This window comes from Danio rerio, chromosome 15 (assembly GCF_049306965.1).
Source record: "Danio rerio strain Tuebingen ecotype United States chromosome 15, GRCz12tu, whole genome shotgun sequence".
Lineage (NCBI taxonomy): Eukaryota > Metazoa > Chordata > Actinopteri > Cypriniformes > Danionidae > Danio > Danio rerio.
This window is the reverse complement of record NC_133190.1, coordinates 2970001-2994283: the sequence shown is the minus strand read 5'-3', so window position 1 is coordinate 2994283 and position 24283 is coordinate 2970001. Positions and strand designations below refer to the sequence as shown.

Below are 24283 nucleotides of genomic sequence, written 5' to 3'. Positions count from 1 at the left end.
GGCTAGTTAACATAATTAACCTAGTTAAGCCTTTAAATGTCACTTTAAGCTGAATAGTATCCTAAAAACTCAACTATGTAGTCTCCACTTCACTTCCTAATCTGCAATTGCCTCTCTGAATATACCACTAACTGTACCCAAAAAAATAAAAAAATAAATAATTAAATAAATTACTAATACTTTCCTTCTTAGACTTTACAGACCTGAAACTTGCCTACAGCACTTATTCATTGTTGCTCTTATAGTTGTGTAAATTGCTTCCTTGTCCTCATTTGTAAGTCGCTTTGGATTTGGAAATGACTAAATGTAAATGTAAAAAAATATCTAGTCAAAAATCATGTGCTGTCATCTTGACAAAGATAAAATAAATCAGTTAAATGAGTTTATAAACCATTATGATTAAAAATGTGTTAATAAAAAAATCTTACAAAAAAAAATACAGGAGGGCTAATAATTCTGACTTCAGCCGTATATATATGAGTTCCTTAGTGGCCCCCACTAGTGCCGATATAAAGCCACATCGCACTGCTACTAGTGTTATATTGCGTTTATACAACAGTTTAATGACATAATCGTGTGAGACGGAGTCTCGAAAACCCTTTTGTAAGAGGAACTACTTTTCTTCCATCACTCATTCACATCTGCAGCTGACATCAGAACAGTAGAAACTGTTGCTACTTCTCCAGTGTCACTTTAGAGCTAGTGTTTGAATGATTCTCTAGCGTAATGTCTTAAGTGATGACAAAACAGGCAATTTCTGCTCACATTTTAAGATTATAAGGCTGAACAGCATTAAATGCCTTCAGTCTACAGAGATTTCCCACTATTTCTCTGTTGCAATCAGGAAATCACAATAACTAACCCCGAAAAAGCCAGAGCAAAGCAAACACTAGCAGTTTCTGTGGTATAAATACAGCACTGCAACATACAAAAGAGAGAGCTCAGCTTAGAATGCCACTTACCTGTTTAATAATCATTTGTTTAGCTCTAGTTTGAAACTTACACTGAGAAAATGCTGCTTTTCTCCCCTAGGGACTTATTTAGCAGTCTCTGTCGCCATCTTGTGGCGAAACATCAACCGTCACTTTTTTTGGCCTGCTCAGACAGGCTGACGGCGGCCAATGCACTGAATCCAATGCTCTGAAATGATAAATATTTAAAATAGGCCCTCTCCTTATAAATAATCTGCATAGTTTCAGTCTAAACAACTATTCTTGCCTAAAAAGCCTCAAAAGAACATTATGTTGTCCAACCGCTGAAATATTTGTAAACTGTAAAGTGTCCTCTGCTTGCCACTGTATGTGAGCGGAGTAATACACAAAGGTGAAGAGGCTGCACGAGTGCTGTTATTTGCAGAATATTGCACAGCTATCAGCCAATCAGATTCAAGAACCAGACAGAACTGTTGTATAAATATATATAGTCTTCAAATATTCTTCTCTCTTCCATCTTCCAGGCCAATCTCGCTCTGTCTCCAACCGTCCTGCTCTCTCCACCCAAAAGCCCAGAGTCCAAACAGCCGCCCTCTGCGTCCATCAGCCCGTGCAGTGTCGTGAGCTCCACCCTGCAGACCCCTCAGCTGTCCTGCGAAGATGAAGCGCCGGTCAGCTTCGAGCAGCCGGTGGAGGGCACACCACTGCCCAGCATCAACAAGGTCACACACACTCACATATCAACACTGCATACAATGCTAAAGGACAAAAACACACACACACTTTAGAGACACAACATGATTTTTGGTCACACTTTATTTTAATGCACAATTCATGCTATAAACAAACCATTAACTAAGGTTATAGCTAGTTAATAACTATAACTAAGGTAATTTAGCTCAATAAACTACTAATAAGCTGCTTATTAATAGTAAGGTATTAGTTGGGTTTAGGTTTGGGTATTGGGTAGGACACAGGATGTAAAATAAGATCATATTTTATAAACAATGATAAACAGCTATCTTCTTTGAAGGGTTTACAAGGTCACACAGACTCGCATATCAACACTGCATCTCACTTTACACTGCAAAAGAAGAAGAAAAAAACACTTTAGAGACATAATACGTCAATGTTTTTATTTTAATGTACAATTCATGCTATAAACAAACCATTAACTAAGGCTTTTAGCTCAATAAACTACTAAATAGCTGCTTATAAATAGTAAGGTATTAGTTGGGTTTAGGTTTGGGTATTGGGTAGGACACAGGATGTAAAATAAGATCATATTTTATAAACAATGACAAACAGCTATCTTCTTTGAAGGGTTTACAAGGTCACACAGACTCGCATATCAACACTGCATCTCACTTTACACTGCAAACGAAGAAGAAAACACTTTAGAGACATAATACGTCAATGTTTTTATTTTAATGTGCAATTCATGCTAATAGCTAATCGTTAACTTTGATTTTTAGCTCAATAAACTACTAATTAGCTGCTTAATAATAGTAAGGTTTAGGTTTGGGTATTGAGTAGGACTAGGGATGTAAAATAAGAATACAAGGTCACACAGACTCACATATCAACGCGGCAAAAGAGGAAAAGAGCCCTTTAGAGACACAATATTTTAGATTTTTTTGGTCACACTTTATTTTAATGTACAATTCATGCTATAAGCAACCCCTTAACTAAGTCTTTTATCTCAATAAACTGCTAATTAGCTGCTTATTAATAGTTAATAAGGTTTAGGTTAGGGTATTGGGTTGGACTAGGAATGTAAAATAAGATCTTAATTACAGGCAAGTAATAAGCCAGTAAAAAGGCTGTGAATTGTTAATTAAAATAACATTATTTGCCCTATTTGGCAGATAATTTTGCTTGTTTTAAGGAAAAACTCTCTGGATTTTGACATAATATTTATAAAATATGTTTTACTTGTCTAGTAAAATCTTTTTGATTCATTTACATTTTTCGATTTTTGGACTAGAAACAAGACAAAAACTCTTAGGTAAGAGTGTATATTTTTAATTTTTTAAATATTTTTTTCTCAAATATTTCCCAAATTCTGTTTAACAGATTCAGGAGTTTTTTTTTTTACAGTGTGTCTGATAATATTTTTTTCTTCTGGAGAAAGTCTTATTTGTTTTATTTCAGCTAGAATGAAAGCAGTTTTTGTGTTTTTTAAAAAAAAAATTAAGGTTATGCAAGAAACATCTTATGGATGCATTTGGGACACATCATCAGCGATGTATCCTGGGATCATTGAGTGTTTCGGGTCTCTCAACATCATATCCAGCGACGAGATGATCCCAAGGATTCCATATCCGGGACCAGGCCATATCCTGAGCTGCTGCTGCGCTGATGGTTGTGGGGAGTGGAGAACATGAGTCTGATTCCAGCGACGCTCCAGGGACAGACGAGTCTTCGCTGAGGCCATCTTCCTGCCTCCACCACGGCGAATGAAGCTCTGCACAAGACTTTTGGCCAGCAGAGAAATTAAAATGGTTGTGCCCAACTGAGTCTGGTTCCCTCAAGGTTTTTTTTCTTCACTCCCATCAGGTGAAGTTTTTTTTCCCTCTCCGCTGTCGCCACTGCCTCGCATGGTTCAGGATTGGTAGAGCTACGCATCGATGAATTTGCTCTTCAGTGTTTGAACTCTCAGTAATGATTAAATCACACTGAACTGAGCTAAACTGAACTGAACTGAACTTAAACACTAAAACCTGAACCACACTGTTCCAGTCACTATGACCATTTATGTGAAGCTGCTTTGACACAATCTACATTGTAAAAGCGCTATACAAATAAAGCTGAATTGACTTGAATACACTCTCACCCAGGTGACCCAGCCGGGGTTGATCAAGTCCCGACTTGTGTCCCAACAGCAGTCCACGGATCTGCCCTCTTAATCCACAGCCACCTTGTTGCCTTCTCTGCGGCTTCGCTTGCGGATCGAATGGCCCTTTTCTTCGCCACGCCTGTAATGCCCAAACGACTGAGGACTTTGCAAAGTGAACGCCCTGCAAAGCCTCTGCATCCGATTTCTATGGGCTCATTGAAAGTTCTCCAGCCTCTCTCCCTGCACTCCTCCACTAATTCCTGGTACTTAGCGCGCTTCCTCTCATTTGCTTCTTCAATACGCTCTTCCCACGGCACTGTAAGCTCCAGAATAATTAGCTGTCTTGATATTATATTCAATATTATTATCAATATTATTATCCCCCTTAAACAATATTTGTTTTGGATTGTTTACAGAACAAACCAAACGACTTGCCTAATTACCCTAACTTTACCTTAATTAACCTAGTTAAGCTTTTAAATATCACTTTAAGCTGAATACTAGCGTCTTGAAAAATATCTAGTCAAAGATTATGTGCTGTTATCATGGCAAAGATAAAAGAAATCAGTTATTAGAGATGAGTTATTAAAATGCGCTGAAAAAATCTCACCGTTAAACAGAAATTGGGTGAAAAAAATATTTAGGGGGGCTAATAATTCTGACTTCAACTGTATATTTGTTCAGTGTGTACCATTTTAAAAGGGAAACTCATCTAGAATTCACACCACTGTGTAATATTACATGAATTCCAAACACACACTATAACAGATTCAAGGACTGGGTTGAAAAGCATTTAATTGAAGAATGTGAGCAGCAAAACATGATCTCCTGAAAGTTCAGCAGTGTCCTTCCGCAGGCTTGCAGATTGCGTGCGAATCTGTGAAGTGTGCAGAACAGGATCTGATGATTTCAGCATGAAGGCGCGGGCAGTATTGTGGGCTTAAGCTCTGTGTAAGCCTATAGAGTCTGCCCAGGCACAGAACAACAGGGGGTTTGCACACTGTAATCCAATCAGGCCACTTCTGCATCGCACCCTCCGTAACCTCTTTAAAGCAGCGTTCTTTTGTCTTTTATCTAGTCCAAATATCTCGAAATCCTTAAATCAAGATGCATTTTCTGGACAAGCAAAAAATATGGTCAAAAATTGAGTCCGATTTTCTTTAAAACAAGCAAAATAATCTTGTTTTCACTTTGAAGTAAGAATATTTTGCGTGTTTTAAGGAAAAACTCAGTTGCTGAAAACTAGACAATATGCTTTGCTTCTTGACATAATACCATTTTCGATATTTGGGATAAAGATCATTACTTTGCAGTGTATATTCTGCACACAGCCTATGTTAAAAGGTTTACTTTGAGCCCAGGTTTAGCGTAAAACTGCTAAATCCTCTGTTTGTTGTACATCCTTAAAATCAACTAGAATCCAATTGTCATTTGTTCTGTCAGCAAACCTAATCTGTCCATTTAGATGACATTTTAGAGCATTCCCAATATGCAGATAAAAGCTAGGCAGCATCGCCCAGCATGCAGTAAAAATCCAACAGACGTCTGAGACATTTTGGCTAAAAATTGGGGCTGTCAGTGGAAATCTTGCAGACGTCTACCAATAGTCCTCTGACTTGGCAGATTTCACATGTAGTCATTCATTTGTTTCTAGCACAGATCCATCCTGCCTTGTAGCAACGGTTCAGGCTGGTGGTGGTGGTGTAATGGTGTGGGGGATATTTTCTTGGCAAACTTTGGGCTCATTAGTACCAATTGAGCATGGTGTCAGCACCACAGCCTACCTGGGTATTGTTGCTGATCATGTCCATCTCTTGATGATCACAGTGTACACATCTTCTGATGGCTACTTCCAGCAGGATAACGCACCATGTCATAAAGCGTGAATCATCTCAGACTGATTTCTTGAACATGAAAATGAGTTCACTGCACTCAAATGGCCTCCACAGTCACCTGTTCTAAATCCAATAGAGCACATTTGGTATGTGGTGCAATGGGAGAGTGTCATCATGAATGTGCAGCCGACAAATCTGCAGCAACTGTGTGATGCTATCATGTCAATATGGAGCAAAATCTCTGAGGAATATTTCCAGTACATATATATAGGTATATATATATAGGTGGGCATAGATTAATTTTTATAATCTAGATTAATCTCACTGTAATCTTGGAATTGATCTAGTATAATCTAAATTAAAATGGCTCATTTGAATTCTGCTGAAGTAATGACTACCCAAATAATGACTAAAAGTAAGTCTTTGAGAACGAGTTTCTCAAGCCAGGTGTCGCATTAGACCAGGGGCTCATCTCCCGTTTCCAATATGCCTCACAAACTGCTTGAGAAACTGTTTTGCTATGATAATTGGTGTGAAAATAAATGATGTTCAGTAAGATGTACTTGTGTTCAGGCCCGGATTGGCTAATCCGTTTTTTGGCCGCGAGGGCCGGTGTCCCTAGCTCCAGAATCTGTTGTTTACAGCAGTCACACTTTTTAAATTCATGTATTTATTTACTTGACCACAGTCTTCTTATTCAATATTTTACCGCAGCTCTGCTCTTTTTATCTATTTTCTCGCAGCCTCGTGATCAAGATGCCGCCTGCAAGTTGATTATCATGATTATCATGTTGTGGTCGAGTGGTTAGCATGTTAGGTTTTGAAACCACCAAACCGGGTTTGATCCTCGTCTGAGTAATTTATTTTTTTTTTCATTTTTATTGTAAAGACATAATACTGTAAGGGTTGTTGAACATTTGAAGTTCTAAAGCAGCTGTTTTCTCAAAAAAGACGTGATAGTTTAAATAGAAACTGAATTGGAAATGACCTTATTTCAATATAGTCAGTGGTGAACTGAGGTGGGCCGGTTTGAGGCTTGAAACTCCAGGGCTGAAAAGGAGTCCCACTCCGGCCCTGCTTGTGTTTACTAACTGGTTATTCAGCTAAACATGAATGTTAAACTTTAGGCCTACATAATCTCCAAACAGCCATTTTTGATCACTTTAATCCGACTAAAGTCATAACTGAACTAAACAGAAATGGAATTAAGACATGTGGAGTATGCAGATATTAGTGGCATTATTGAAGTACAGACCACGATCAAACTATTACCGTCATGTAGGACTTTCGCCATATTTTCCGACAAGATCCACACACACGGCTGTCAGTAAAGGGCCGCACACACACACACACACACACACACATCGCGAATGCGGACGTTGTTTTCTTTCTACTTGGCGTGCGTTATTAAATTCCATAACATTCTCACCAGTCCTTACTCCTTATTTTTGTCTAATACCCCAGTTTGTCACGGGGGCATGAATAAAATGTTAATCAGTGACGGTGAAACTGCCGAACTGCAGTTAAAGCCACCCAAAATTACAGGAATCTCTTACATGAAAGCACTTCACATAAACACCTTCATTATATTATTGTCTATTAAGGCAAATAACTAGATTACAGATGTCCATGTAAGCGTAGTCAGTATTGTCTTTGAAGTAAGTGAAAGATCCTGAAGGGCATCCTGCTGATTTGATTCAGAAGGGCACCTTTTTGTCAGACGGCTCACCGGTTTGACTTTCATTCACCATCATTCATTTTAAAAAGCACCCGCTTCATTTTATTAGTTTATGTTTTTAATAATTTTTGTAAAAAAAAAAAAAAAAAAAAAAAAATTAATTGTAAAAAAAAAGGAAATAATGAAGACAAACTAAAAAAAATCTACATTTTTCCTAAATTTCACTTGAATTTTATTTATTATAATTTATTATCTTTTTTTATTCGTGAAGATGTTTGATGACCAAAATTTTTTTTTCCAAATGCATCAATATATATGACCTACATTCACTGACAAATAGATAAAAATATTCATTTTCAAAAAGGGGGTGTACTCCTTTAAGCAGAGCATATATATATATATATATATATATATATATATATATATATATATATATATATATTAGGGATGGGAAGATTAACCGATATGTATCGATACGCGGTCATGCGCGTGCACGATGCGAGTGCATCGGTTGAGCAGCAGAGGATGAATGAAATTTTGGAAGCAAATCGAGATGCATCGGTTTTTGCGAGATGCATCGATTTTTCCGAGATACAGCTTTTATTTTTAATATAGAATGTATTTTTTATTTATTAACAAGTGTTGTCAACCTGTTTTTGGCGCATAATTTAATCGACCTACATAAAGTAAGCCTTAGCAACGGATTTGCGGATGTGTACACTCACACTACAACTCAGTGTATCAGGTGTGCGGATGAAGCTAGTGGAGCGCCCTCAGAAAGCGCGAGAAGCAAAACAAACATTTTATTCCCCACTGAGTTTTAAATCTAAAGTATGGCAAGCAACATTATGGATTTAAGAATGGACGACATGGCAGGACAGATGCAATTTGCAAAATGTGCCGCGCATCTGTAAAATACGCGGGCAGTATGACTAATCTGATATCTCACTTGAAGCGGCGCCACGGTGTTGTTGTGAAAGCATCTTCCAGTGTTTCTGCATCCCCGGCTTTCGCACTGCTTCAACCAGCTCCAAAAGTGGTGAGAAAAGCATTGAAAGTTTTTTTTTCCATGCGCAACAGTTCTGCTCGCTCTACGCCAATAACGAATGCTATTGCATTGTTCATCTGCAAAGATATTCAGCCTAGTGTCACGGAGAACGAATGTTTTAAACACCTCCTCCTGTTAATTTTTATTTAATAATAATATTAATAATAATAATGATAAAAATAATTGGGTGTCACGGTGGCACAGTGGGTAGTTTGATCACCTCACAGCAAGAAGATTGCTGGTTTGTTATATTTTTATTAGCCTGTTGTTTACAGTGACAGTGATGTTTCAACGCAGCATAACACTGCTAGTTCACGACCTTAAGTTTTGAATAATCAGTGGCAAAATATATCTTTGTAAAACTTGTTTTCATAGTTGAAAAGTTAAATCACAATTCTTGTTGTGCAATGCTAAATTTATTTATGTTGAAAGAGTGCAAATATATATATATATTTTAATATATATTGCACTTATACATTCTGTTTATCTTGAAAATACTTAAATAATATGTGCTATATGTTCTAAAATGGCCCTCTACTGTAAACTGACACTCTGGCTCTGAGAGAAAAGCCAGTTTGTAAAAAAGTCTTGGTTTTGCTTGGTTTATAAATAATCAAACTCATTCAATGGCACAGCATCCTCTTTCACATCATCTCATAAACTTGATCTAATTAGTGCTGAAATATCGCATCGTATCGTGATATGGGTGTGAATCGTATCGTGTTGCATCGCAATATGTCACAAATGTATCGCTAATATATCGGATCGTATTCTTTGTATCGAGATGCGTATCGGATCGGCATTATAGCTTAGATGCCCAACCCTAATATATATATATATATATATATATAGGGAATTACAGTCTGTATTCAACTTGTATAAACTCAGCTTTGCCCGGTCTGATTTGTTTATTAGTGTTTCTGTATTTTCTCCACAGAGTCGAGCCAGACTGTCGTTCAAGCGCCGGCTGCCCACACGCCTGCACAGGAAATCAGCAAGCGAAGAAGCCAAAGTGCAAGAGGACAACAATTCTCAACGCGAAACCGAAAACCCACAGCAGAATGGAGAAGATCTGATCTGTGGGCGTCTGCAGGAGGACAACGAAGAAAAAGCAAACACTGCTGACTCTGCTCGAACCAGCACAGAGGACAGACAAAAGCAAGAAGGCCAAGAAACAAATGCAGGAGACCAGGAGGAGTGTGAAGCTTCTGACTGTAAACCAGAACAAGAAAAAGAAGAGAGAGAAGAGACGGAGGAGGACAGGACAGAAGTGAAAGAGGACACGGCGGAGAAAGAGACAGAGTAGATGAAATAGGTTGAAGGTCATCAAATGTGGAGCGCTTTTGGTTTTTTGCTTTAATATACTCAACCCGGGCTCATTGTGGGATTGTAGTCCCGCGGACGTTTCTGGAGACTGCGGAATACGTCCCGGCGGGTACGTACGGCTGCAGTTTTTGTTTTCGCGAATCCACGAGAGGCCGCTGTTGTGCGCTTTTTCGCATCTCAGACGCCTCTCGCGAGTGCGGTTCGCGCCCGCGCTGTTCTCGCGTGAACCCACCAGAGGCCGCTGTCCGACTGACCGGATAATTGACTACGCGACCGCCCAATCGGCCGACCCGCCCTCCTCCTTCTCTGAACCCAACCAATTTTACCGATCGACCCGCCTGCCCGCTCGCTTCCCTAAACCCGAGCAACAGTTTACAAAAGCCGTCCAAAAAAATAAAAGCCCTGATTATTTTTTTCTACCGTGTTTTCAGATTTCACCGCGTCCTCACCCTGTCACGAAACTCGTTCACTTCATTTTTGGGATTCTGTTTTTGTCTTACCTGATTGCTGTAACTGCTCTTCCCCGGACTCGAAACCGGTCGCCGTCGTCGACTCCTCTCTGCATCTCGAGCCTGCCGACGTACACGGTGAGCTGAGTGGACAAACGGGTTGCAGTGGGGAAGCCCTCCACAAGGAGGTAAGGCAACCGTGAAAGGGAACAGCGTCACACCGCCCCGCAGCGTTCGCTTGAAAAAAATAAACGCGGCCGTACGTACCTCCCGGGACGTATTCCGCTGTCTCCAGAAACGTCCGCGTGACTACATTTTCAGAATGAGCTTGGGTTGAATATACTCCAAGTGCTGCTTTAGACAGTAGTGATACTGACAGACTTCTGTTTAATTATCAGAGATAATAATTCACATTTAGGTGGACTTGCAGAGACCTGACAAAAATATCCGTAAATAAGCGGTTTTGCATATTTTGTGATTCATGTTTTAGTTTTTATTTAAAAACAGGCTCTTTGAAAGAGACAGAATGTTTGGGTGCTTTCACACCTGCCTTATTTAGTTGGATTGAATCGCACTAGAGTTCGTTTCCCCTTTTGGTGCGGTTCGTTTGGGCAGGTGTGAATGCAGACGTCGTATTCTTGTGTGCACCAAAAGCGGACCAAAAAAGCGTACCGAGACCTGCTTGAAGAGGTGGTCTCGGTACGCTTTCAAACGAGAAAAATGAGAAAATGAGCCGAACTAAAACAGACCCAAACACAAAAAGTACTGCGCCTTTTGGACTAATCCAGCTGTCGTAGGCTGATGCGCTGTGCATTATGGGATATGGAGGAAAAATATTTGATGATAGCGCTTTACCAATAGAGAGAGAGAGAGAGAGAGAGAGAGAGGGAGAGAGGGGAAAACATTACCTGATGGATCATTGGTAATATTTCCGCAAGTTGACCATGTCGCAGTTTAGCTAAATTAATTCACGCCTCCTCCTGAAGTGACGTGAGATGCATTAAAACATTGTTTTCCAGCCGCGGCCATGCTTCATTCTCGTAATGTATAGTTTGCCTAAAGCAGGGATACTGCTTTAGAAAAGAAAATGAATGAATAAATGATGAACTAACAATATATGTATATGTATGTATGTATATATATATATATATATATATATATATATATATATATATATATATATATATATATATATATATATATATATATATATATATATATATATATATTGTTAGTTCATCATTTATTCATTCATTTTCTTTTTGGCTTAGTCCCTTGATTAATCCAGGGTCGCCACAGTGGAATGAACCGCCAACTTATATTTTTTGCACTGCGGATGCACTTCCAGCTGCAACCCAACACTGGGAAATTATTAATTATTTATTATTTAAAAAGTATTAGTTCATATAAATCAATGATTTCTAGTTATTTTTAAATATAAAATAAATAAGGAAATTACCCACAGCAACTATATTTACCTCACGCCCACTAGCCTCAACCAAGTTTGATTTTTAGCCATTCAAAAGAAAAACTATTGTCTTGTTTTCAGGTATTAATTCAAAATGGAGCATGTTTTTGTTTATTCATTAAAACAAGCAAAATAATCCGCCAATTTTTGGTTGGTTTTTATAAACGTATAAAATAAGTTTATTTTGGGGCCGTCACGGCGACACAGTGGGTAGCACAATCTGACAGCGTGAAGGTCGCTAATTCGAGCCTTGGCTGGGTTGGCGTTTCTGTGTGGAGTTTGCATGTTCTCCCCGTGTTGGCGTGGGTTTCCTCCGGGTGCTCCAATTTCCCCTTACAAGTCCAAAGACATGCTATAGGTGAATTGGGTAAGCTAAATTGTCCGTAACGAAAGTGTGTGAATGAATGTGTATTGATGTTTCCCAGTGATGGTTTGCAGCTGGAAGGGCATCTGCTGTGTAAAGGATATGCTGGATAAGTTGGCGGTTCATTCTGCTGTGACAACCCCTGAAGAATAAAGGAACTAAGTCAACGGAAAATGAATGAAGTTAATTTCTCTCCTTCCATTGGCAGATTATTCTCACTTAACTCGATTAACTCGCTTAATTTTGACATAATGAAAACCAGACAATATTTTTAGTTTGTCTATAAAATGCTTCTTGATTTAAGAATTTTAAGATAATTGGACTAGAAATGAGACAAAAACAAGTCTTCAATAATCAAGGGATTAAATATAGCATGTTCTCATGGCATTTGTAAGATTTACAAATATTTACCACAGTATTACAACAACGAAAAAAAAAGACATGGTCAACCGTGAAGTTTTCCGTAAAATTTAAAAAGTAGGGTTAAACAAGTGGAAATCAACATGTTAAAATCAAGATTACTACATGCACCTTTACTATAATAATGGTTAGTTTAGGGAAGGGGCTCCAATATATTTTGGTGAATTGCTGGTGAATTTACATTATTGATGATTTATACAACAGGCATTCTGAAGTACCTCTCATGCATTTGGAAAGGCGCAGGCTAAAGTCCTGGTCGAGGAAAGTTTACTCGGCCGCAATATTTACAAAGCCAAAGTCCTCACTGTTCAGAAATCACCACTCAGCTGCTCTATAAATGTTCTATATCCTGTGTTCATGACTATATTTCAACCAAAGCACACGTGCAGTCTTTTAATTAAATATCTTCATTGTATTTTAACCTTACTCTCAGATAATACTGAAGTAAACAAAAAAGAAGAGGAAAAGAAAACCTTCTCAGTGTTTCACATCAGTGTTTATTCTTAATTATCAATCAACACGTTTCCAACTCCACCACATTTTAGGAACGGTTTGGAGAATGAGTATGGCCATTCTCCATTTTCTTTTGGTTAATCTTGCTGATGTGGTAAACAAGCTCAAATAATAGCTTATAGTGGAAGAGATATTGCTAATCTACTGTACTTCAATGACTTTATTTCATCAATTCAATGAACTGAATAAAGAGCTTTATTTACACTAACAGAATGCTGTCATTTATTATGTTCGGTTGTGATTAATGGTAGCCAGGGGCGGACTGGGACTAAAAATCAGCCCTGGCACTGTAGCCACACCAGCCCACATTACCAAACCGAAACAGCCCCATGCACGGACACGCATATCCACTACTTATATTGGTGTACCGATGGTGAAATAATAGAAGCAGTACCATATGTAATAGATATTTAAACATTTAATGCATGTGACTGGAACAAAAACAACACATTTATAACAAACTTGCAATCATTTCATTCATTCATTATCTTTTCGGCTTAGTCCCTTTATTAATCAGGGATCGCCACAGAGGAATGAACCGCCTACTTACCCAGCATATGTTTTACGCAGCAGATGCCCTCCAAGCTGAAACCCCTCTACACACACATTCACATACATGCACTACGGACAATTAGGCCTACCCAATTCACCTCGAGCACATGTGAGGGAAACCAGGAGGAAACCCACACGCACATGCAAACTCCAAAGAGAAACGCCATCTCGCCCAGCCGAGGCTCGAAATAGCGACCTTCTTGTGCCCCTGCGCTGCCCCCTTTCGAGACTATTTCAGTTAAATTTATGCATTTGGCAGTGTTTTATTTTAAAGACTTTTTTTTTTTTTGCTTTCTGTAAGCTTTTCGGCACTGCCTTTCCTTTTTTATGCTCCATCTCTGACAATTAGCTTGTGCTGCACTTACTGTTTGTTTGACATTCTTTCCAGATTTCGACTATGTCCGCATAACCTCTATTTGGGTCGGCCCATCTCGCCGATTGGGCCAATGCTTAACATTTATTATTATTATTACTACTATAATAATAATCATCATCATCATAATACATCTTGCAAGAGATAAAAGCTGCCTGATTGTAAAAACAATACATATAAAAAAATAAATAAAATAAAAAAATTGCTGGCCGGTCCACATTTAAAAAATGATCTGGCCCTTCTGGCAAATGGTACATTATGTTATGTTATGGTACATACCTTGAGAAGTTTTAGACTTAAGAAGTGTTTTTAATCTGAACATTCGTTTATTTTCCTTCAGCTTATTATTAAGCTTATTTTAATCAGGGGTCACCACAGCAGAATGAACCGCCAACTTATTCAGCACGTTTCACACAGCAGATGCCTTTCCAGCACAACTCATTTCTGGGAATCACCCAAACACTCCGGCACTCATACACTATGGCCAATTTAGTTAATCAATTCCCCTATAGCGCATGAGTTTGGACTGGAGCACCCGGAGGAAACCCACACCAACACTGGGAGAACATGCAAACTCCAAACAGGAATGACAATTGGCCCAGCCGGGACTCTCAAATCAGTGACCTTCTTGCTGTGAGGCGACAGTGTATTCAGTCTGAATACACAAGAAAAAAAGGGGACTCAATGTAAGTGTTTAAAAAATACATAAACATTGTGAGCATGAATTAGCCACCAGAGGTCACCAAAGTCGCCATATTTTAAGGAACGGGCAGCGAAACGTTTAGCTCAAGTACAAGAAATCTTTGGTGTTACATAGAAAATCAACATATTTTACTGATTAACATCCAGCAGAACATTTATATTGTTTGCTGAATAGTTTATTTTATCTACGCGGTTTAAAGCGTTTTATAAGTTGGCCACTTGAGCAAATACATGAGAGGACTTTAATCCAATTCCATAATGTGTTCCATAGGAAATGAATAGGGGAAATACTAAAATTACAATACATTTATCTTTTATTTGTCCAACACAACCCAGATAAAACGTGCATCTAAATAGTGTGAGTCTGTACAACATTAATGTGTCAAAACACTCGACTCTCTCTCTCTCTCTCTCTCTCTCTCTCTCTCTCTCTCTCTCTCTCTCTCTCAATTCAACTCAGTTCGATCGATACAATTCAATAATTGCTTTATTGGCATGATAAATGTTTAAAGTTTAATGCCAAAGCAATTATAAAGTTTACATAAAAATAAGAGAACATACATATATAAGAAAAAACACGTAAACAGTAATAGTAGTAGTAAAAAAAATATATATATACATATAATAGTTAAATAAAAACATAGATGATATAATATACTATTATTCAATATATATTATTTAATTATTAAATACATCACATTATAATTCAATATGTCGTTATTATTCAATATATCATATCATTTACATCATATTATTCATTTATGACAATCAAAATAATAATATATCAGAATACACTACATTTAACTCTCTCTCACACACACTATTGCCATTTCTTTTCTGTCATTATTTTTGATATTTTTTATACAATCATTAGCCAAAAGATTAAAACATAACATTGTTTTAATGTTATTTAACAGAGCAAGGAAATTTTCACAGTATGCCTGATAATATTTTTTTTTCTGGAGAAAGTCTTATTTGTTTTACTTCGGTTAGAATAAAAGCAGTTTTTATTTTTTTAAATACCATTTTAAGGTCAATATTATTAGCCCCTTTAAGCTATATTGTTTTCGATAGTCTACAGAACAAACCATCGTTATACAATAACTTGCCTAACTACCCTAACCTAGCATAAGAAGTATGCAACATAGTAAGAAAGAAGAAGTATGCTCGGTTAATATATGGTACTGTCTCATACAAAAGAAAAGGATTGATTAAACAGTTGTTAGTCTAAACATATTTTTAATAATAAAAACTAAAGACACAAAAGTAATACAAATAAATTAATTTTTCTCCACAAATAACACTCATTCTTCTCTAATAATACAATTAAAAACAAGTTTTTGATCTGCTTCAAATGTTGAGGCTATATAGGAAATCATAGAGTGAAAGAGAAAGGGATTGTTTCCCCACAATAATACACAATCCGGTGTACTTCTGCATATTGTTTTCCTTCAGCCAGCAGATTCTTGCCTTGCTCAGACAGTTCCTGTACAGTAGGTATTGTCTTCAGTTTCGCTTCAGACACACACACACACACACACACACACACACTCCTGAAACATGACACGTACTTTGACTCTGGCCTCTTCTCGCCTGTAGATCATCATCACTGTCAGCTTTGAGAAGATAGCTGGGATGGAATCATGTTTATATTTTGTTAATTAACGCGTCAATCGCACAGTTGTGAAGGCGGTGCTGTTTGTGTTTTCTGGCCACAACAGAGACCTGCTGATCGGCTCTGCGCACCGCGCCGCCGCCTCCGCTCCCGCCCCAGTTCCGGGTCTGAGCCACAGGTTGTGTGTGGTTAGAATTATTTATTCTTGGGATACTGTCCATGGAAGTATGAGCGACGAGGTGGAGTTGAAGACTGTAGTCAGTGACAACAATAATGTCTCGAGTGACCGAACGACTGAGGTGAGTTTGCAGAAATGAGTCTTTCATACATTCTTGCTTTGAGCTGCTCGTGTTTGAACAAGTGTTTCTCCACACACACACACACACACACACACACACACACACACACACACACACACACACACACACACTCACACCATGTTTATCCAGAGGGATTGGCGTTGTTATTTCTGTTTGATTGCGGGTTTTATAGAAAATAAACTACTTTTGTTTCGACTTTTACTTTTCGTTTCAATCAATACATTGTTCTACTGTCTTAGGTTACTTACCTTGACCTGATTAACATGAAGACCATTCGTATTTACTGCGTAATTTTATACCGAATGTTAGCAGCTCAGTTTTAGTCAGTTTTGTTTTAACTTAAGATGACTTAAGTGATTTTTTCAGATTCCTTTAAAATCAGTCAACTAATCAGGCCTGAAGACCATCCCAGGATCGGTGAGACGGGTTTTTAAACAGGAGTTCATCAACCTAAATCGCCATATTACGATTAATAATAAAAAAAAGGAAGATTAAAAGATGGAAAAAAATCTATCTATCTATCTATCTATCTATCTATCTATCTATCTATCTATCTATCTATCTATCTATCTATCTATCTATCTACCTACCTACCTACCTACCTACCTACCTACCTACCTACCTACCTACCTACCTACCTACCTACCTACCTATCTATCTATCTATCTATCTATCTATCTATCTATCTATCTATCTATCTATCTATCTATCTATCTATCTATCTATCTATCTATATATACAGTATATATATATATATATATAATATTTAATATATAATCTATCTATCTATCTATCTATCTATCTATCTATCTATCTATCTATCTATCTATCTATCTATCTATCTATATATATATATATATATATATATATATATATATATATATATATAACATATATACACACACACACATATATATATATATATATATATATATATATATATATATATATATATATATATATATATATATATATATAGATGATCAATTTCAGCGTTATGGATGTGCCATTTGCGGTAAAATCTCAAAACATAAATTGACAGAGGAGGTATATCTTAACATTATATTTAAACATCTGTTTATATTTTCAAAACAACTAGCCACAGAGATGTGGGAGCAGAAACATCAATCTGGAGACTTTTTTTTATTGTTAAGGAGGAAAATAAACATGCATTATGGATGTGATAAAAGAAGTCTGCAAGTTTACAGTACACAACATACTTTGTAAAAATTCTGTGAATTAAACTGCATAACCTTAAAGAAACAATGATAATCAAAAGAAGAAGACTTAGATCACTATTGAACAAATGTGATTGATTTTATTTGATTTTACATTTTTGCATTTATGAGGAAAAAGCTTCGTTATGGATGTGACATTTCTCCGATAAGGATGTGACGGATGTGAAAATGCTTCTTGTTTGACTTTGGTAAATCAAATATAACTGTTTGAAGACACTGACAGGGACATTTTTTAGTTTTTTTTAAAGCACTTTAAAATACAAACCTACACAAAAAAACGCAGAAACAGTTTTGCTATTTTGGCGAAAATAATTTTTTTTTTTTTCATGGCAAGGTTGACATTTGCATGGAATTGCTCATTATATATATATATATATATATATATATATATATATATATATATATATATATATATATATATATAATAGGGCTGCACGATATTGAAAAATCTAACGATAGCAATATTTTGTATTTCTGCTATATACATATTTTATAATACTTTATGATATCTGTAGAATTTATGTATATCTTTTGTTTATAATTGCATTTAATTTATTTAAAAAATGTTTTCACTGTTCCAAATATTCTGAATAGAGAGGATTTTTTTTTCAAAAAAGACAGCAATGTTTTTTTTTATTAGAAAGATTTATGATGAGGACACGTTTGTTTTCTTTTTAAATTGACAGCATGATATTATTATTATATGAGAGGTTAATATTATAGAGCAATATTGTAGTATTTTCACTGTTTTGTTAGTGAATGTTGTTGTTAGCATATGTAGCTGTTTTATTCTTTATTTATGCTTTTATGTCTCTGCATATATAATAATAGTTTTCCCCCTTAATGTACAGAATGGGTTCATGTGTGTGTAAATAAATGTATATTAATGTTCACAGGAGGTTCCAGGAAATGGCATACAAGAAGCGTCCCATCTTTTGTCAAGAGCACAGGTAAATTTTACTTTGTGTGTATGTGTGTGTGTGTGTGTGTGTGTGTGTGTGTGTGTGTGTGTGTGTGTGTGTGTGTGTGTGTGTGTGTGTGTGTGTGTGTGTGTGTGTGTGTGTGTGTGTGTGTGTGTTGATTGGCTTAAAAATAAATGATTGTTTACATTTGCAGTGTGTGTAAAAATAATTAGCATTAGCACAAAACCATCATAGTTTCATTCTCTCAAACACATAAGCTGGTCTAGCCACATTGTGACTTATTAAAACTGGATATATAAGAAAGAAAAACAGAAATCTAAATCTGGACTCAAAAAAAAAAAAAGAAGACTTTTGCAGCTTTGTTGAAACTACATATTTAAATGAGTGGAAACAACACATTTTACAACAAAAAAGTAGGTTTTTTTTAGACAACTGTTTTATATTCAATAACTCAAATTTGTGAAAACATTTAAGTTAACTTAATGACAACATGAAGGAATTGTGTATTATATATATATATATATATATATATATATATATATATATATATATATATATATATATATATATATATATATATAGTTAAAGTCAGAATTATTAGCCCCCCTGTATTATTATTACCCCTGTTTATTTTTTCCCCAATTTCTGTTTAATGGAGGGAAGATTGTTTTTGCACATTTCTAATCATAATAGTTTTAAAAACTTATTTCTAATAAAAGATTTACTTTATCTTTCCCATGATGACAGTAAATAATATTTTACTTGATATTTTTCAGGACACTTTTATACAGCTTAAATTGACATTTAAAGGCTTAACTAGATTAATAGGTGAACTAGGCAGGTTAGGGTAATTAGGCAAGTTATTGCATAATGATGGTTTGTTCTCTAAACTATTGAAAAAAAAATTAGCTTAAAGGGGCTAATAATTTTGTCCCAAAATGGTTTTTAAAAAGTTAAAAACTGCTTTTATTCTAGCAAAAAAAAAAATAAAAAATAAGACTTTCTCCAGAAGAAAAAATATTATCAGACATACTGTGAAAATTTCCTTGCTCTGTGAAAAACCAATTGGGAAATATTTTAAAAAAGAAGAAAAAATCGAAAGGGGGCTAATAATTCTGACTTCAACTGTATATATATATATATATATATATATATATATATATATATATATATATATATATATATATATATATATATATATATATATATATATAAGCCCCTTTAAGCAATTTTTTTCAGTTATACAATAACTTGCCTAATAATATTATTTATTAATATTTAAATAATATTATGTCTAATATTGTTTACTGTCATCATGGTGAAGAGAAATAAATCATTTATATATATATATATATATATATATATATATATATATATATATATATATATATATATATATATGTATATATGTATATATATATATATATATATATATATATATATATATATATATATATATATATATATATATATATATATATATATATATATGTATATATATATATGTATAAATATATATATGTATATATATATATATATTTATATATATATATATATATATATATATATTTATATATATATATATATATATGTATATATATATATATATATATATATATATATATATATATATATATATATATATATATATTATTACTATTTTTACAGAAGTGCATAAGACAATGGTTAACAAAACATAAAACAGCACAAATAAAATTGATGTAGCCTACACAGTATGTGGTTATTACGTTACAGGTGTACAATTTTGTCGAGTACGGTGTAAATAATATATATATAAAGTTTGTTTATTATTTTGTGATTCACAAGTGTTTATTTACGGTTGCGAATTGCATTATGAGATGTTGGTCTCTGCTCTGTCCACTTTTGATGCTGATAATTCAGCTGTACTGTTTAACGAAGTGACTTTTATTTATTTATTTTAGTCGTTTGAAATAATATAATGCACAAGAAATAATAATATATAGAGAAATAAGTCTGTAAAATAACAGAAAACTACTGGCAGTTTATAATGAGGTTTTTGTAGCATAATATACACCACCAACACAGACAGTATATCAGCTGTATACTATTAAAAATGCTAATAAAAGTCACTTTTTAAAAAAACTTTTCAATATTAGATGGTATTGAAAGAGAGATCAATTCCAATAATGCAATTCAAAAGCAGAAACAAACGGGGAAACATCAAAAATAAAGACATAAATCACAAAATATGGAAAACAGCTCATATATGGATTTTTTTTACTGTGTAGATATGGATTTCTCAATTAATCTATTGAACATGTTGATGAAATGCATTGATATCACTCATTTATATAATGTCTCAGTATATGAATACGCATTTACATTGCAGAAAACTGATCTCTTGGTTTAGTTTGACCTGTTTGTCTGGATTTGTGTGTTTTCAGAGTTTGGAGAATAATGTAGAAGGGATTGAACTGGATGGAGTTTTTGTTGATCATAACGATCCTTCACCTAAAACCTCAAAGGTAACGCTGATAAAAAAAGCAACAACTGTTGCCTCAATTATGAAAAATGCTTTTCTTACTTAGAGTTTTAGTCTTGTTTCTAGTCCAAATATCTAAATATTCCTAAATCTAGAAGCATTTTGTAGACAAGCAAAAACTATTGTCTTGTTTTCAGAAATAATGAGTCAAAATGAAGTAAGTTTTTCCTTAAAACAAGCTAAAAAATGAATATTTATTTAATGAGACAATGGTTATGTACATGCTTTATTTAAGCATCCAGATCTGTCTTACGCCCTGTTTACACTGCTAATTACCTGTGACCCATTTCCTGATTTTTTGCTTATATGTGACACAGATCAGATCTATGTGTAAACACCAAAAAAAAAAAAACACATGCATTCAGATATTCAGAGAATACTTTCAGGCCTCCTTCATACAGTGCATCTGGAAAGTATTGATAGCGCTTCAATTTTTCCACATTTGTTTATGTTACAGCCTTATTCCAAAATGAATTCACTTCATTTATTTCCTCAACATTCTACACACAATCCCCCATGGCAAATGTTAACATATAAATCAGATCACAATTAAAGAATCGTGTAAACAGGCAGACCAAAAAAATCAGATATAGGCAACAAATCGAGGTGGGCATCAAGACCTGACAGTCTAAAGGCTGATTTATACTTCTGCATCAAACGCACGCGTATGCTACGGCGTTGACGCATAGCCCTACGCCGTGGCTGTCGGTGTCACTGACGTGCACCTCTCAAAAAATTTAACTACATGTCACAACGACGCGTAGCGTAAGCTCTGTGATTGGTCAGCTTGGTAGCACTGGCAAATCTGGGCGGGACCGAGAGCCGCACGAATGGCGCGAGCCCGATGGAGCGATTGTTTACAAGTGTGGAGTCCCGTGAAGGAATTCCCGCGCCGGATGGAAAGTTTTGTTTTGTGTTTACCTCATAGTTAAAGTTGTTGCACGTCCGCCGGTTCCTGCCTCAAAATGAGCGAGTTTGAGCCACTTGTACATTCAGGAAGTGTTCAGGAAAAGCAAAACACGAGCGAAGAAACTCGACACAGAGGAACATTTACACCTCACTGCCAACTAGCGTTTCAGAATTGTTAATGCAGACCAACAGAAGTAACAGAAGCAGAAGCGCGCAGAAGTATAAATGCACAGCTACGCGCCTTGCATGCGCCGTGGGTTACGCCGGTCACTTGACACAGAAGTATAAACCAGGCTTAAACGGGGCCTTATTGATTTTTAGACGTTAAAGTCCGCATGAATCAGAAGCTGCGACCATTTTTTTTATATTGTGATGCAGTTCCTAGAGAAACTGAATATTAAATTGGAAAGCAGTGGGCGTGGCTTGTTTTTCTACTGCAAGCTGATTGGATGTAGTAAAGTAGGCGTTTCATTCTGAAAGATCTGGAAAGGGGTTTGGGGTGAGTTATTACAACCTAACAGACACTTCCTGCTCACTATTTTTGTTTGTTGTCAGAACTGACAGCTGGAGGGGGCGTGGTTGAGTATGTCAGCCCCGCCCAGTACCTCAGACAGACCTAATCTGAGAATTTAACGTTAAAAACAGCCCGTAATGCTGCTTGTAGTTGCAAGTTGATCTTTTCTTATTGTGTTATTCTACTTGATATGTACAATCTTATTTGTAGAGCATTTTATTACATCTATTATACCTAGTCCTTTCTCCTATAGGCGACTGAATGGGAGGATCTAAAACAATCACAGAAACGAGCGCACTTCCACATCGCAGAATAAGCTCATTAATGACACTGACGTACAGTATGATAACTTCTGTGTTTACAGTGTCGGCGGGAGCTGCAGAGCCTGAAGAAAGACCTCAATGAGGTGGTGGTGTGGAAAATCAGATTATGGATGGTGATACTTCTCATCGTCAGTGCCATAGTTGTGGTTATTGCGACCACAGTCGTTGTGTGTGCAGGTACTTGTGCTTTTTCTGTTTCATTGAGTAGGCTTACATAGATTGCAATACTCTGATATTAATATGATTAAGACAATACTCTGATTAATGTGTTTTCCGTGCTAAAACATCTGTCTTTGTTTTGGTCCCTTTTAACCCACAAAATGCCAGTTTAGCCAATTGTATTTCAGCACCCCGGGTTGCCTTGGTGGAAAACAGCGTATTTAATTCATCAATCATAAAGGCTCTCTAAGAATGCATCCGTAACCGAAATGCAACCTCCAGTGGACAGTAGCCGACTCCGAAATGAGATGCAGATTCAGAGTTCCACATGAGGTGGTTAGTAATTAGCTAATAATATAAATATTACGAATATAAATATTAGGTAAGCAGATGAAATTGTACAGGGTTTGTGTGGGGTCTTAAAGTCTTAGTTTAAAAATCGAAATTTAAGGCCTTAAAAAGTCTTAAATTCGCTCTTCTAGGTCTTAAATGTTTTTGCACAGGTCTTATTTTTTTATTTCCATGTAACGCTTAATCTAATGCTCATTTAAATTCTTTTTTGGGTGCGCACCACATGATTTTGGCTGGCGGAGTATGGCATTATTTCACTGACAAATGTCATAAGTGCAGTATTACAAATCGGGAGTGCATTCATGTAATACAGGAAAGCGAATGTCACGGGCCGGTTTTTCCCTGTTCTTAGACAAAACTGCTTGCGAGGTCTCAAAACACTGGCTGCTCACATGCGAATGATCTGCTCTTGATCTGTCGGATGATGCGGATTTATGTGTCTTGTGTTTCCTCCTCCTTTCAAGCTTTTACTCTGCAGAGATGCTTCAGCATACTGTAGTATTAAGAATAGTGAACTGATGAAATGAAATACAGTGTAGGTTTAGTACAGTAAAGTGTGGTGAATTGTAGAATAATATACCCTATATTGTAAAAAAAACAAACACAGCACTGGGTAATTTGTTTATATTAAACTTGTTGTGCTACCATAGCAACTATAGTATCACCATGACATATTAATTGAAGTACTTTACAAAACACTATACAGCAGACACTAGTTCACTTTATTTTAGTTGCCATGATAAGTGAGATTTATTTGAAGAGTGAACAGTACAGTAGTCTATAATACCATATCAAGTTCCCCATTTTCTATCACAGTTACATTTCTGCTTGCATTAGTTCTATTTAAATGTTTGTTTGTTTGTTTGTTTGTTTGTTTTTTTTAGTATGGTGCACCTTTTGGATGTTTA

General features: G+C 35.9%; 2 protein-coding genes across 4 annotated transcripts in view; both read left to right on the top strand.

Moving 5' to 3' along the window:
• zgc:153184 overlaps nt 1-10995 on the top strand; it is a 45685-nt gene extending 34690 nt beyond the window's left edge. For 2 of the 3 annotated variants that reach the window (XM_073923278.1, XM_073923279.1), the window contains 2 exons: nt 1457-1654; nt 9270-10995. In XM_073923278.1, the coding sequence (XP_073779379.1) occupies nt 1457-1654; nt 9270-9638 (567 nt within the window). In that variant the 3' untranslated portion in view covers nt 9639-10995. 3 annotated transcript variants of the gene reach the window in all.
• Nucleotides 10996-16271: 5276 nt separating this feature from the next.
• Nucleotides 16272-24283, top strand: part of c15h3orf52 (chromosome 15 C3orf52 homolog) — a 16717-nt gene continuing 8705 nt past the window's right edge. The window contains exons 1-4 of the mRNA XM_073924309.1: nt 16272-16413; nt 18569-18622; nt 21022-21102; nt 22907-23042. Coding sequence (XP_073780410.1) covers nt 16342-16413; nt 18569-18622; nt 21022-21102; nt 22907-23042 — 343 coding nt within the window. The 5' untranslated portion in view covers nt 16272-16341. The remainder of the gene's footprint in view (nt 16414-18568; nt 18623-21021; nt 21103-22906; nt 23043-24283) is intronic.